General features: G+C 38.2%; 5 protein-coding genes across 6 annotated transcripts; 2 read left to right on the forward strand and 3 right to left on the reverse strand.

The window, feature by feature from the left end:
• The first annotated feature begins 1,532 nt into the window (after positions 1-1,532).
• On the forward strand, positions 1,533-3,386 carry LOC103850738. The gene is made up of 2 exons (XM_033283853.1): positions 1,533-2,030; positions 2,127-3,386. Exons 1-2 carry the CDS (start codon positions 1,592-1,594, stop codon positions 2,369-2,371), a joined length of 684 nt encoding a protein of 227 aa, XP_033139744.1. The 5' UTR covers positions 1,533-1,591; the 3' UTR covers positions 2,372-3,386.
• LOC117131689 lies at positions 2,385-12,199 on the reverse strand. Its single transcript, XM_033283885.1, has 8 exons — positions 10,950-12,199; positions 10,162-10,875; positions 9,841-9,903; positions 9,544-9,606; positions 9,291-9,353; positions 8,720-9,153; positions 8,536-8,617; positions 2,385-8,461 (listed from the first exon to the last, which is right to left on the reverse strand). The coding sequence occupies exons 1-8, from the start codon at positions 11,835-11,837 to the stop codon at positions 7,844-7,846; spliced, it is 2,925 nt and encodes a 974-aa protein (XP_033139776.1). The 5' UTR covers positions 11,838-12,199; the 3' UTR covers positions 2,385-7,843.
• LOC108870744 lies at positions 2,560-5,903 on the forward strand. Its single transcript, XM_033283883.1, has 5 exons — positions 2,560-2,947; positions 3,035-3,172; positions 4,050-4,903; positions 5,010-5,794; positions 5,900-5,903. The coding sequence occupies exons 1-5, from the start codon at positions 2,560-2,562 to the stop codon at positions 5,901-5,903; spliced, it is 2,169 nt and encodes a 722-aa protein (XP_033139774.1).
• On the reverse strand, positions 6,676-7,262 carry LOC117131688 (uncharacterized protein At4g04775-like). Its single transcript, XM_033283884.1, has 3 exons — positions 7,223-7,262; positions 7,011-7,159; positions 6,676-6,873 (listed from the first exon to the last, which is right to left on the reverse strand). Exons 1-3 carry the CDS (start codon positions 7,260-7,262, stop codon positions 6,676-6,678), a joined length of 387 nt encoding a protein of 128 aa, XP_033139775.1.
• On the reverse strand, positions 8,457-10,126 carry LOC117131685. Of its 2 annotated transcripts, XM_033283856.1 has the most exons (4): positions 9,841-10,126; positions 9,544-9,606; positions 9,291-9,353; positions 8,457-9,153 (listed from the first exon to the last, which is right to left on the reverse strand). In XM_033283856.1, exons 2-4 carry the CDS (start codon positions 9,571-9,573, stop codon positions 8,716-8,718), a joined length of 531 nt encoding a protein of 176 aa, XP_033139747.1. In that variant the 5' UTR covers positions 9,574-9,606; positions 9,841-10,126; the 3' UTR covers positions 8,457-8,715. The 2 variants fall into 2 exon arrangements, with proteins under 2 accessions (XP_033139747.1, XP_033139746.1); XM_033283855.1 differs by having other exon boundaries at positions 9,544-10,126.
• Positions 12,200-13,673: the final 1,474 nt, after the last annotated feature.

A 13,673-nucleotide genomic window follows, 5' to 3' on the forward strand; every position in this document is an offset into this window, starting at 1 on the left:
TGTGTGTATAATTAATTTCAACTTTTAGCAAATGTATTAAAAAAATTGAAAATTTAGGAAGATTTTTTTTTTTTTGAAAATAAAAAATAAAATTTTATTTTCTATTTTAATTTCAAAATTAATTTTATAAAAAAATTCTTTATTTTTTCAGTTTTTTGGAATTTTAAAGATCTTTTTAAGTTTTTAGAAAATTTTGGAAGAGTCTTATTTTTTAAAAAGAAAAATAAAATTTTATTTTTAATTTTAATTTCTAAATTAATTTTTTAAAAATCTTCTTTATTTTTTAAATTTTTTTGGAATTTTAAAGATCTTATTAAGTTTTTAGAGAATTTTTTATATTTAATATGTACCTAATAAAAGTAAACATGTTAGTAAGTACATTGAAAGTGCCAGTAGTCCAGTGGTAAAATATCTTGCCATTTGACCAACCAACCTGGGTTCGAATCCAGGGGTCTACATATTTTTAATTTCAAAACATGTAAAACGACGTCGTTTCATCTCATTTGAAAACGACGTCGTTTCACTTAACGCTAATAATAAACGACGTCAAATATTTCTGTTAAATTTGTTGACGGCGTGCTAAATTGGCAAGTCAGCGAAAACATTGTTAATTAATTCTAAAGTCAATGAAAATTTAGTGTTTTTTTTGGTCAGTCCAAAAATTCATGTTTTTTTTGGCAATTCGTGCAAAATTGAGGTTTTTTTTGGCCGAATTCTCAATATCAAATGGACTGATTCACGAGGTGCTTTTTTTTCGTCTTTCCAGTTCGTACAAAAACTATTGATAGTAGTAACGCGCGTGTCTTATGTACAACTGGACAGCGTGAGCGCGAATACAAACACGTACGATTATCTAATCTTTTAATAACATTTCGCTGTTTAAGATAGGGTGAATTGGGCCAAAATACAAGAAGAATGTGGAAATTAGGCGGATACCCATAAGAGAAAAGATGTGGGCTTTCGATTGTCAGAAAGCAAAGCAAAATGACGATAAGGTCCTTCTATAAGATAAGGAAGAGGTTTTGCCGTAGGCTTAGTGTAGGTTGGAAGCTAAAAGGGTTATTGTTTTCGATTGGGGGGGTTAGTAATCATTAACCTAGAATATATACCCGCTAAAATAACTTTACGCAGTTTACAAATAGAATTGACGAATGAGCGGTTTCTACCTGTGATAACAGCCTGTGCATGGAAAGGAGGATCAGAGTAAAAAGATCTTCTAAGGCATGCAAAAAGTTTGTATGGGGGCTAGAGTGAGAAAGTTCATGTCGGGTTTCGCTATAAAAGGGGATCCAACCGGTGAGCTTATGCACCATAAACACTAAAGAAAATCGAAGGTATTAATTAGTTTCATCGTAGTTAATTTCTGAGAGTCATAAATAGAGAATGTTTTAGCTGTTGTTCGTCATGCATTAACTGTTGTTCGACTGCTATTTAGTGTTTTGTTATTTGTCACATGAAATCTGAAGATATCATCACCTGTCATTAAATATGAGAATGATTAGTTCGTTATTTTTTATTTTGCTGCAACATAAATTGCGGTTGCCATATCAGCGACATGCATTAACTCTTGTAGTATTCTTGTTTTTTCAGGATGGTTCGCTCTATCCGTATTTGGCTAGGTGAATGGAAGAAAAACGGAAACGAAGAATGGGATTTCATAGTCGACCCTGAAGATTATGGATATGGGTTGTTGATTAGCAAGACAGCCACCTTTGATATGCTCGACCAGATCGTAAGGCGCCGTTACAGCCTAAGTCAACGGACTCCGGTGGTTGTGACGTACCGTCTGCCTAGCTGGATGCTCGTGCCACTGGGTAACAAGACACCACCAACAACGATCGCTAACACGTCTGATCTCTCCTTGATCCTTAACGTGAGAACCTGGTTGGAGGATCTAGCAATCCTTGTAACAGTGGGGCCTAAAGGAGTGGCTGAGTACCATTTCCTGTGTCGAACAAGTTTCAACATTGGTGCAACCTCGTATGTTTTTGACATGACTGCCACTGAAAACTCAAGGGCTGCGTATGAAAGTAAGTATACGACCTCGGATAGGAAAACTCTACATTTAATTTGTTGTCTATTGTTTCATTATAATGATGTCTAAACCAATGATTTTTGTAATGCAGGTCTTGTGTTTGGTGATCGTGCAGCCCAAACTGAACGGGTGATGAACGCGATATTCCCTGAGGAAGCGATGCTTCTTTTTCATCGAGTGTCTTTGGAGATGGCGCACGCTGACTGTTACCGTGCAAATCGTAACCACAACACAGCTCCGGTGAGAGAAATCATTGAACTTGACAACGACGATGATGAAGTAATGATGGAAGGAACTCTCGAGGATGTTGTGCAAGGTTGGTTTTATCAACTTTGATTGAGTATGTGGAAAAGAAATTAGTACAAACACGTTTAATGCTTAGCATATCTGATGAGACTGGAAGTGTTAAACTTGGCTAACAAGAAAACGTAAAACTGTTAGCCTGATAAATAAGAAGTTTTATAGCAAAACTACTAATCGCTAAATATCACTGTGATGCAGGGATAACAGGGAGGACATCCGTAATGCCAGAACAAATCACGCAAGCCCAAGCACCGTCTGTGTTTTGGGATGTGGGAATGGACTTGTTGAACTACCCTACACATGGTCCCACCGAAGGAATCACTGGTGAAGGGGTTGAGAATACTATGCGTTTTTGGCAAGATGTTGCAAATGAGGGGTTTGCTTGTCCAGAAGGTTTACATGTCAATGACCCACCGGGAAATCAAAACATGGGTGTGGGTGAGCCAAACGCAGCAACGGATGATAATGGCGGTGGCTCATCAACAGGATCGACACATGCCCCGCTTGTGCCGACATATATAGGTGAACAAGTGCGTACAAATGAAATGGTAGAGGAACCGAGTGCGATTCAACTAGGGGAGTCTGCATGCATCCTCCCAACGAACACAGGTACGGGATGCTTTACGTTGAAAAAACAGTTTTTATGATATGGCGGACAAATTGTAAACAATTTTTAATACATTAATGTGAAAACAGAGAAGAGGGCTGGTAAAGCATTGGAAAAGACGCCAACAGAATTCGCTGAAGGGAGCAAGGCTACCATACATGGTGGACGTGAAAAGAAGGGTGGTCAGAGGGCAGAGCAAACTTCATCGGAAGGGAGTAGCACCGAGGGTGGGTGTCTTTAAAATGTTTTGTTGGGGAAAGGAAAAGGGGTTTGCAAGTTGGATTACCTTGTTGTCGCGTGTATTGTCTGTGGTTGATGGTGGTGTTTATGTTTTGGGTGGATAATGTTTAATTTGGTTTGTATGTTGTTTCTTTTAGACTGCTAAGTCATAAGTAGACGTTGTTGTATTTATGTTATCGCGCTAAATGAAAAACCCTCTAGCAATGCTTAATGAAAATAATCTTTGCTTTTAATATGGTTTAATGTTAGTTTTGCCTTCGCTGTGGTTTCTGTTATACTGCTAAGTGTTATATGTAGCCATAGTTGTATTTCTGTTGTCGCGCTAAATGGAAAAAACCGCTAGCATTTGTTAGAGAAAAGAATCTATGTTTTATTACGGTTTAACGTTTGTTTTGGATTGTGTGTTGTGTTTGTTAGACTGCTATGTCTTATGTGTAGCCGTGGTTGTATTACTTTTGTCGCGCTAAATGGAAAACCCTCTAGCATTGGTCAAAGAAAACAATCTTTATTTAAATAGGGTTTAATGTTTGATTTGGATTGTATGTTGTTTCTGTTAGACAGCTAAGTCTTACATAACCTTTATTGTATTCATGTTGACGCGCTAAATGAAAACCTCTGGCAGTGCTACCTTAAAAAAATATTTGTCATATTACTGTAAAATGGAACATATAAAGGGAATTTGTAATACAACAACGTGCATTATATGAAGACAATAAAATTATTACACAAGTACATCGTTTGGAAATATAATGAGAAATATAACTTCTTCTAGTTTGGCACGGAATCTATATAGTTTTGGTTTGCTAGTTAAACTTTTTGGCATTGTAGCTGTCCTAACCATTTCCGTGATGTATATGTTTATAGGCGAGTTAGGAGAATACGGAAACAATGTTACTGAGGGCATGATGTTCAGAAACAGAGAGGCTTTCAAGCAACATATGGCTATTTATGCCATAAGCATGAAGTTTCAGTACAGAAGTAGGAAGTCAGAACCAGGGCTGATGGTACTTGAATGCTGTGGTCTGAATTGCCCATGGAGAGTGTATGCAGTCAAACTTAAGGATGCTGATGTGTTCGAAGTTCGGAAAGTGGTATCAGAGCATACATGCTCGATAGATGAGCGTGGCGGTTATCAGACTCAAGCTACTTCATCGGTTATTGGAGAGCTAATGCGAAACAAGTTTGGAAGCGCCGGCGGAGGACCTAAACCGCGTGAAATAAGGCAGATGATGCGTGGCGACCATGACGTCAATATTTCATACTGGAAGGCATGGCGTTCTAGGGATGTGGCCATTGATAAAGCTAAAGGTACCACACAGTCATCTTACCACCTCTTACCAGACTACCTACAAAGGCTGGTGACTGCAAATCCGGGGACGATAACAAAACTCTACACTGAAACAGTTGAGGGTGGTGGCGAACGTTTCAAATATATGTTTGTCGCTTTTGGCGCTTCAATCAAGGGTTATGAGTTCATGAGAAAAGTGGTGGTGGTTGATGGTACTCACTTGAAAGGGAAATATGCAGGGTGTTTGCTGACTGCGTCTGCCCAAGATGGCAACTACCAGATATTTCCTCTAGCTTTTGCAGTAGTTGACAGCGAAAACGACTCTTCATGGGAGTGGTTTTTTGAGCAGTTGTCGGCATTTGTTGAGCGGGATGATGAGTTGGTGTTTGTATCTGATAGGCACATGTCTATATACAAAGGTCTTAGCAAGGTAATTAATTGATTGCCGTGTCTTTGATCATCAGATTATGTTAAAAATGCGTATATGCACATGCATTAACCGTGAATCATGCTAATTAAATGATGTGTGCATGCAGGTCTATCCGGGAGTGGGGCATTGTATCTGTGTGGTTCATTTGAAGAGAAACATAAGGTCAAATTTCAGAGCTCGGCACCTGGAATATCTCGTTGCTAAAGCAGCTAGGACCTTCAGATTGCAGGAATTCTATACAACTTTTAACGAGATTAAGACAATGGATCCGGCATGTGCTGAGTACTTACTTGATATTGGGTTAGAGCATTGGGCCAGATCACATTTCCCGGGAAAGAGATATAATATCATGACAAGCAACCTTGCGGAATCATGGAATTCTGTTTTGCGGGAAGCTAGAGAATTTCCGGTAATACCTTTGATCGATTTCATTCGTACTAAGCTCACAGGTTGGTTTGCAACGCGAAGGGAAGCAGCCCAGAAGAATATGGGTTCAATGTCGCCAAAGGTCTCCGGAATGCTAACCAAAAGTTTTGAGCAGACAGGTGGATACGGCGTAACTCAAATTGGAGAGGACGAGTACGAGGTGCGCAACAAGAACGGAGGGAGCTTTCACGTTGACCTCGATAAAAAAACATGTAGCTGTTACGAGTTTCAGGTGCTTGCCATTCCATGTTCACATGCTATAGCTGCTGCAATCAAGGCAAAGATTAGCGTGGAATCGTTAGTTTTGCCTGCATACACTATTGAGGGGCTGAGGTCGGCATATGCAGGGAGTGTATTGCCAGTGCCTGACTACACAGGTGTGTCTGATTTGGTTTCTGACTTTGGTGGTATGAAACTGTGTCCTCCAGTGACAAGACGCCCACCTGGGAGGCCGAAGAAGCAGAGGTTCTTCTCCAGGGGGGAAAAAATAGTAAGTATACTAACTAGATTTAATGGAATAGAGATACAATATGATTTACTATTTGACCTGATCGATAAAAATGTTTGCAGATGAAACGCACTAAGAGGAGGGCCTTGTGTAGCCGTTGCAAGGGGCTGGGACACAACAAAGCCACTTGCAAGGAATCTATATAAAATGTTGGGGAAGCTTGTAGGAAGGAATTTGTGGCGTAGGAAGAGTTGTATGGAAAGGGGTGGGATCATGATGGACAACTGCTATTTATCTTGTGTGATATTGTAATAGTAGTTATCCGATCATATAGGTCTGTTGGAGTTAAGATGTAACGCTTTATTATTATAAATAAAAATTCCTTCCATTATTTAAGTGTGATACAAAGGTTTGTTTTGGTCGTATACTTCATTTAATCATGTGAACACATACGTTAACATCTGAGGGAAAACTGAAATGTTGAAACCTTAAATTTAATGCAGCAAAAGTTTTAACACCAAAATAATTCTACGACAGTATTATAGCACGGTAAAGTTTATTTGTTGTGAAACTGATAAAATTAGTTTGCTAAGAAGGGCCTTAAACAGGAATAAATCCCACTACAATTTATCATTTCTATACTTGCATTATAGCACGACAGCAATTCTCGTCTATTGCCAACAGACCCATTGGATTGATACTGTCGAGCCCCTAGTTAAAACCTCAATCCTTTCAACCAGACACCGTCAAGCAAATTGTTTTATTTGTGCTAGAGTAATGTGAAATTTCTCCTTACGCAATCAAACATACAACAACACAATTAAGGACAAGGTTGCATGGGTTTTTTTAGTGGATTAAGACAATGGATAACATAGCATTGGGATCGGCATTCCTACACTTATAATATAGCACAACAACATTTCCTGTCTCTTGCTAACTCTACCATTAGCTTGGTACGCTCGCTATCTTTCGTTATTGAACTTAGTTCTGCTCTAACATTGGAGATGTCTGCTTTCAGCTCTGAAACTTCACACTTTAGGTCCTCTACCTCTTCCACCACACGTTCGTCAGTCCATGTGAAAAGATGGAATTTGTCCTGAACATGGAAATATGAAGCAATATCACCCTCTCAATTAAAGGATTGTTCTGGAACTACTTACCAATAAGCTCTATCATGTGTGGGAGCATTAACATACTTCACTAAATACTTGCTATAGGTGGAAAATCAGTTACCTCCTCTGATCCGTTCGGACAGCAGTAGAAGAGCCGACCGGGGTTTTTTGCAGTCCCTGATGTCCTAATCACTGCTTCTTCACCACAACGACAGAATTGCGGGATCCCCCTCGGTTTCTCAACTCTTCGCCGCCTAGAACGTGTTCCCCCTGTAAAACATAGAACATTTTAAATAGATGATATTCCTTGCTAAAAAGAGCGTAGCCACGTACCGGGTGCTGAGGAGGAGCTTCCCTTGGTTTGGGTCGACATATCAACGGCTCAATCTCTCCTTTTTTTTCCGGCGAGCTAGGGTTATGAAGAAGCGGAGTCTCGGGGGTAGAGTTAAATAAGGGGAGCAGGAAAGACAACGACGTCGTTTAGATCATCAATACATGAGCACAATCACCAAAGTTTATCTAAGGAAATAATGTCTAACGACGACGTTTTGTTACAAAAAAGCGGAGTATCGGACTTAAATTCTAGAAATTAAACCGTAATTATATGTAAACCAAGTTCCGGACCGCCTGGTTTGTCCGTATTCAGTCTCGCATGTTGTCTTGTTAGCATGCTAAATTGTTAACTTGTATGTGTAGTATATGAGCTAAGTCAGGTTAGTTGGGCCCCGTTTGCATAAGGAGCATAATTGAAATGTAATTATATTGAGGCGGTCTTGTTAGCAGGATACAGACAAAACATTTAAAGCCGAAAAGGGTAACTTTCCGAAACATCTTACAAATGAGTTTTCGATCTTAGAAACAACAACATTAAACAAACTAACAAACAACAAAATATGAGATTGAGCAGACGATCTCCATGACGCGGGAAATGAGACATAGGCTACAAGTTCACACTCAGATGAGTCCCATGTATTCTTCATAGATCATAACTGTGAGGCGCTCGACCTCAACGTCTAGCACATCAGGTGTGATGCATTTGCAGACTTCGAGACCCCCAACCGCGTGAGCTTGGATTAGAAAAATAGAAGTAACGCCGGAGTCAAAGGAGGTGGTGTTCTGAGGGATGGAACGAGGTCTGTCGATGGTGAATGTCTTCATGTCTTTGGAACTGCATTGTTTCCCAGCTTGTTTCAGTATGTAAGGAAACATCTGCGAAATAGAACGCATTTCTGACGTGATCATCCCGTCCGTCCTGAGAGAGGTGTTTGAGTCTAAAACAGAAACCTGGCCTAGGGATGAGTCAACGCAAACACCAACCCAATGCTTCTTGTCAAAATTGAACGGGAAGTAGAAACGATTAGCTTCATCAATTGGGAAATCTCGAACTAAATAGTCAGCTAATGCGGCTGGAAATCGAAAACTTTCTTTCTTAGGTGCTTTGGAGAATTTGAAAAACGTCTTAGCAAGGAGTGAGACAAACTTTGTGTCCAAAAAAACAGAGTTCTTTGATTGGAGGGAGACTGGATAGGATTGGAAAACTAAACGGGTATGATGAATGAGGACGTCAAGAGCCTACAACATTGACAACATCAGTTGAGCCCTCACCCAGATTGAAAATTAATATATATCTAAAATTAAAACATTACCTTTGGTGGTAAGTGCGTAGACCTGTCAACAATTGCAGAGAGCTCTTTACTAGTGAGAGATAAGCCATCAAGTTTTATTGTGCTGCGGTAAAAGGCACATACATTATAAGAAATAGTTTTAGCATGCTAAAATAACGGATGTAGTATAATATTTTCATTAGCATATCTAGTAGAATGTGCTTACAATGGGGACTCCAGCTTCGATGAAAGTTCAGCGAATTTCACAGCGTAGTCAACGTTGGGGACCCTTCTAGTGGCATTCACATGCGCCTCCCACGCACGCACCAGTATACGTTTATCACACTGGTAATCACCAACTAGTGACCTAGGAACAACTCGTGGACGCTTGCTTTTCCTGTAAAGCGGCGCTGGAGCATCGTTCTCATTGGAAGTTGGTGGTGGATCGACTGTCATATGTTCATCACCATAGTCCTCGCTGTCAGGGGCGCTTGTTTTGGATAGTTGAGGATCTTCCTGCGTCAGGCCAAGGGAGAATGTTGGCTGGGGAAATGCAAGACTAGTGTCTCCACTGTCCTTCGATATGGGATCGTTTTCAGCCACGAGTGGGTCTCGACTATCACCAACTACAGTAGGTTCTTTTGATCTTGGGAGATTTTCCTGAAGAGGAATATTGAGATTATAATAACGTTGGTATTAGATATGGTTAGCATTTGTCTAAAAAATTCGCCATCCAAAATTTATAGCAAGTGGAGATTAGGGTTACCAGACATTAAAAATTGACACAAATTACTTACACTGTCTTGTAGATGAGGATTGGTCTCCACAGCCGGAGCGTTTGTGTCCAGAAGGACATCGACCTGCAGATGAGTCGAAAACGTTAACATACATTGATGTTGAAAGACATGCTAAACGTATGAAAAAAGCAGTCTACTTATAACTTTAGCAAAATAAACAAAAATCTTATCAATCAAAAAAAAAAAATTTGGTTGGTACCAACTCATTCTTTGTTTCAGAGAAGTCAATCCTATGTTGTTTCAGATTACTTACACTGTCTTGTAGATGAAGATTGGTCTCCATAGCAGGATCGTCTGTGTCTGAACGGGCATCGGCCTGCACATGAGTCCAAACGTTACCTCACAATTTGTTGCAGAGCATGCGAATAGTAAAGAGTACAGTGCTAATATTATTATCAAACTAATATACTTCCTAACAAATCAAATCAGGTAGATGCGTTCTATTCCCCGTCGAAGTGAGCTAACAATGGAAAAAGAAATATATTTCGAACTAGTAAGTCATATTTGTTGTTTGAGAGAAGTAAATCCTAAGTTGTTACAGATTACTTACACTGTCTTGTACATGAGGATTGGTTTCCACAGCAGGAGCGTCTTTGTCTGAAAGGACATCGGCCTGCACATGACCACAAACGTTAGCAAACACTAATGTAAAATGACATGCTAAAGTAAATAGTACAATGTAATAATCTGTTTATCATACTAACGTTCATCCTACCAATTCAAATTAAAAAGGTGCAATCTAATTCGAGTCGTGGATAGCTAACGATTCAAAGAAAAAAAAATGGATAAGCTATAGAGTAATATGAATTTCAGATGGATCCCCCTTACATTCGGTTCGGATTCGAGATTAAAGTCCGCATCATCATCATTAGTTTCTTCGACTACACCTTTCTCGGCCGTTATACCCTATGACATCAAAGAGTATTGCATCACCAAATATGGTGGCAATTAGATTGTGTTTTAAGAAAAGGCATGGTGAGGTCACCTTCTTTGTTTGGAGTGAGTGCTGATTTGCAAAACGGACAGCCTCATTGATGATGTTATTTGTGTTTGCAGGAGTGGTGCTACCCGACTGGTTTCTCATTCCAAAATGAGATGAGTGTGGGGTAGGAGGTGGTGGGGGGTTATGTGGGGCAGTGCAAAGAGGAGTGACCAACTTCGTAATATCCCTCCGAAAAATCTGGAACATGTCTTCGATGTCGGAGCGCAAAAGCTGATGCGAGGTCGTTACATTGTCAACGAGATTCTGGATTTGTACCCCCATCTTGCTCAATTCTGTTGAGACACTCTTTCTTACAATGTCTGCAACATAATCAGCGTCGAGAGCCTCCGTGACAGGCTCTTTCAGGTTCACTTTGGTGTTCTTCCGTGACCTTTTTTTTCCTGTTTTACCGTCTTCACGCATTCGGTTCACGTCAGCTTTGGTAGCCCCACCGGTAAAATGGGAGTTAGCAAACGCAAATCCATCTTCAACACACTTGACCATATTGGTTACAAGCACATCTTCACCGTCATCGGAAAATCCGAGTTCGGGGTTGAGAAGAAATTCTTCAACTCCCGCAGTGATAATAGAAACAACGTGAGCCTGCAGGGCAATAACATCATCAACTTACTGGCAAATTGTGACCATTGATACCAATATAGACTTGAAATGTATACCTTCGCGGCAGTATCAATATCAGTGACATGCACAGTATTGATACTTTTCTTTCCCTTTCCATCTTCATCAACAGATTCATCGCCGTCTGAGGCAGAAGATCCACCATCTTCAACAACTCCAGTAAGCGACGGAACAGCTTCAATCATTAGAAGCTGTAATGATAGCACAAACCCTTTGAGAGCAATGGTGTTCTGTGATAGTGATACTTCATCTCTCTCTTTTATGCTGCTCATAAGCATGTCGAAGGAAGCCCGCCCCCACGGGAACGCAAGGAACTGATCAACATCTTTGATCATCTCGGCATGCTGGTGAGCAATTCGCGGATTGTGAGACGTTGGCACTATAACGGCTGAGAGCAAAGCAAGCAGGGCGTACTTAAACCTAATTTCCGGATCCGTAACTGTTTTCTTCCTTAGCATGCTAACAACATAGCTTACCGGAACTTCAGTCATTAACCCAAAAAGCTCACCCCAATATGGCTTCTCTGTTATACTCTTCGTGCTCCTTTTCTTCGAATGAGTGGGATACTGCTGGCAGTTGAGGCCGGTCACCATCGCAAATTCTCTGAGGGAGAACCTAACTGGTTTACCGGCGAAAAGAAACCAGGCTTCGTTTTTCTTCACGATCTTCAACTGTCTTGATATAAGAAATCTCCCAAATCGTCCAGAGAATGACGGTTTATCGGCAATTTCCACCAGTTTCCCAAAAGGGGTCTTCCGGATAGCTTCGATTTCATCTTCAGTTAGAGCGTTTAGAATTTTGGTGATGGCAGAAGGTTTATGATATGGAGTAACCCTAATTCCTAGTGGTTCATCACCAACGGCGAACATGCGAGGTGGGAATTGAAGATGTGGGGTTTCATCGGTTTCATCGGCGCCTGACGACATGGGGTAAAATCAATTTCTCTTATACTACAAAGAAAGTAGAAAGAGATGGAGATATATATATTTAGAAGCATAAGTCTCAATATATATAGATGAAAGATGATGAGAAAGGTTAGAAAGAAGTTATCGAAAGTTGAGAATGTAAGGATAGTGATAGGTTTCAACTTGTCTGACAAAAAGTGGTTTCGTGTTGTTTTGGTTAAACACAAAAGTAATAAAATATTGTGGAGAGAATATAAAAGTTAAGAATACGGTAGGGGTAGTTTCGTCCAAGCAAGTCTAACACTTTGCCTAGAAGTACGTAAATGTGCATAGAGCTAAATACACTAAAGAGCTAATGTGTAGAGTGCAATTTCTCTAAGATAAATTACAAAAAAAATTAAAATCTGAAAATTGATGTATATTTTGTTCTACACCGCGTATGCGGTGGGTAGCGCTCACGTGGTAAGCTTTTTCTATGAATCGACTATGAATTTTGTTTTTTGATTTTATTTCTTCAAAAGGGTATCAACCACAACTCTACAAACGACAACACAGAAATATAAAATAGCTACAAATAAACTATAATATCTGAGTATTAAACTTATAGTAATTTTTTTGAGCAACAAATTTATAGTACTTTTATGCTCCTTAAAAATAGTAAACATTCATTCGAACAATTTATTAAATATATATCTTAAAATACATAATTAAAATTTCTTTTAACAATAATAACTAAACTAATTAACAGAATTTACCGATTCGGATAACCAAACAAGAGGAACATAATCAATATAAAATAAAATAGAAAAAATGCTGACCATTTTGTGTAAATTTATCCGTCATTAAATTTTGTGTTTTTAGTATATGCATAATAAAAAAAATTTAAAAAAATTACATCATCAAAATTCATCTATATAGATAATAAAACATACTTTTTTTAAGGTGTTGACATTATCTCTTTCACCTGATAACCCAAATCAAAACTTCATATTAATGTAATAATAAGATTCATCAGATATTAGTCATTCCTTTCATTTAATCGCCAGAGTCTATGATTTTACAAAACCATCATTGATTTTTCTCTGTGCCCCATCAATATAGCAACATTTGGTAATTCCCATTTGTTGCCTCGAAGAATCTTGAATAATCTTCTCTTGTTCTTTTAGCTTTATAATTGTGCATTTTCCAATAATGCTCCTTCAATTTTCCATTATTTAAAAGATATCTTGTAAATTTTCATTTTTGTTCTATAGATTCTTTTTTTCATTTATGTTCTTCCAGATATACCTTATAATTCAATGAAAATATCTAAAATCATAATTTTCGGAAATCTCCAAAATAGATAATGGATATTGGGAAAAATCAAAGATGTTGAAAATATTAAGTCAATGAACTTATATTTAGTTTATTAATTTAGGTCATATTTTTATGTACTATTGACAAATCATAGTAAGACCATTCAATATTTAATATGATGAAATATTTGATTATTTACATTAATCAATCAAATTTGTAAAAATTCTAGAAAATCTTAACAATCAATATAAATATTAATAATAAATTCATTTTAACTATAAAATTTAAACTATTTTTATTTATAGCAAAATCTGTTGAGACCAATTTAACAAAATCTTACTAAAATTAAATTTCTTATTCAATAATGCATCAATAAATTTTGTAATTAGTTATACTCTTATTATAAATTAATGTTAAACAGAAATTTATCATAGAAATAAATTATGTACCATATTGTATAAAGTTATAATTATAGTCTATATATTATATTAAAATGAACTATTATATGAATTAAATATGAAAAATTATATTAAATAGTTAAATTGACCTATTTTTGAAATT

Source organism: Brassica rapa, chromosome A02 (assembly GCF_000309985.2).
Source record: "Brassica rapa cultivar Chiifu-401-42 chromosome A02, CAAS_Brap_v3.01, whole genome shotgun sequence".
Classification (NCBI taxonomy): domain Eukaryota; kingdom Viridiplantae; phylum Streptophyta; class Magnoliopsida; order Brassicales; family Brassicaceae; genus Brassica; species Brassica rapa.

Excerpts from the sequence above, each read along its gene's own strand:
- LOC103850738 (XM_033283853.1), top strand. The coding sequence starts at position 1,592 with ATGGTTCGCTCTATCCGTATTTGGCTAGGTGAATGGAAGAAAAACGGA. Across the intron at positions 2,031-2,126 it reads CTCAAGGGCTGCGTATGAAA|GTCTTGTGTTTGGTGATCGT; the intron begins GTAAGTATACGA and ends TTTGTAATGCAG.
- LOC108870744 (XM_033283883.1), top strand. The coding sequence starts at position 2,560 with ATGCCAGAACAAATCACGCAAGCCCAAGCACCGTCTGTGTTTTGGGAT. Across the intron at positions 3,173-4,049 it reads GGAAGGGAGTAGCACCGAGG|GCGAGTTAGGAGAATACGGA; the intron begins GTGGGTGTCTTT and ends ATATGTTTATAG. Across the intron at positions 4,904-5,009 it reads TATACAAAGGTCTTAGCAAG|GTCTATCCGGGAGTGGGGCA; the intron begins GTAATTAATTGA and ends GTGTGCATGCAG.
- LOC117131688 (XM_033283884.1), bottom strand. The coding sequence starts at position 7,262 with ATGTCGACCCAAACCAAGGGAAGCTCCTCCTCAGCACCCG. Across the intron at positions 7,160-7,222 it reads AAGCTCCTCCTCAGCACCCG|GGGGAACACGTTCTAGGCGG; the intron begins GTACGTGGCTAC and ends TATGTTTTACAG. Across the intron at positions 6,874-7,010 it reads GTCCGAACGGATCAGAGGAG|GACAAATTCCATCTTTTCAC; the intron begins GTAACTGATTTT and ends TTCCATGTTCAG.
- LOC117131685 (XM_033283856.1), bottom strand. The coding sequence starts at position 9,573 with ATGGAGACCAATCTTCATCTACAAGACAGT. Across the intron at positions 9,354-9,543 it reads ATCTTCATCTACAAGACAGT|GTCGATGTCCTTCTGGACAC; the intron begins GTAAGTAATCTG and ends ACTCATCTGCAG. Across the intron at positions 9,154-9,290 it reads ATCCTCATCTACAAGACAGT|GAAAATCTCCCAAGATCAAA; the intron begins GTAAGTAATTTG and ends ATTCCTCTTCAG.
- LOC117131689 (XM_033283885.1), bottom strand. The coding sequence starts at position 11,837 with ATGTCGTCAGGCGCCGATGAAACCGATGAAACCCCACATCTTCAATTC. Across the intron at positions 10,876-10,949 it reads ATATTGATACTGCCGCGAAG|GCTCACGTTGTTTCTATTAT; the intron begins GTATACATTTCA and ends ATTGCCCTGCAG. Across the intron at positions 8,462-8,535 it reads CTACGCACTTACCACCAAAG|GCTCTTGACGTCCTCATTCA; the intron begins GTAATGTTTTAA and ends TCAATGTTGTAG.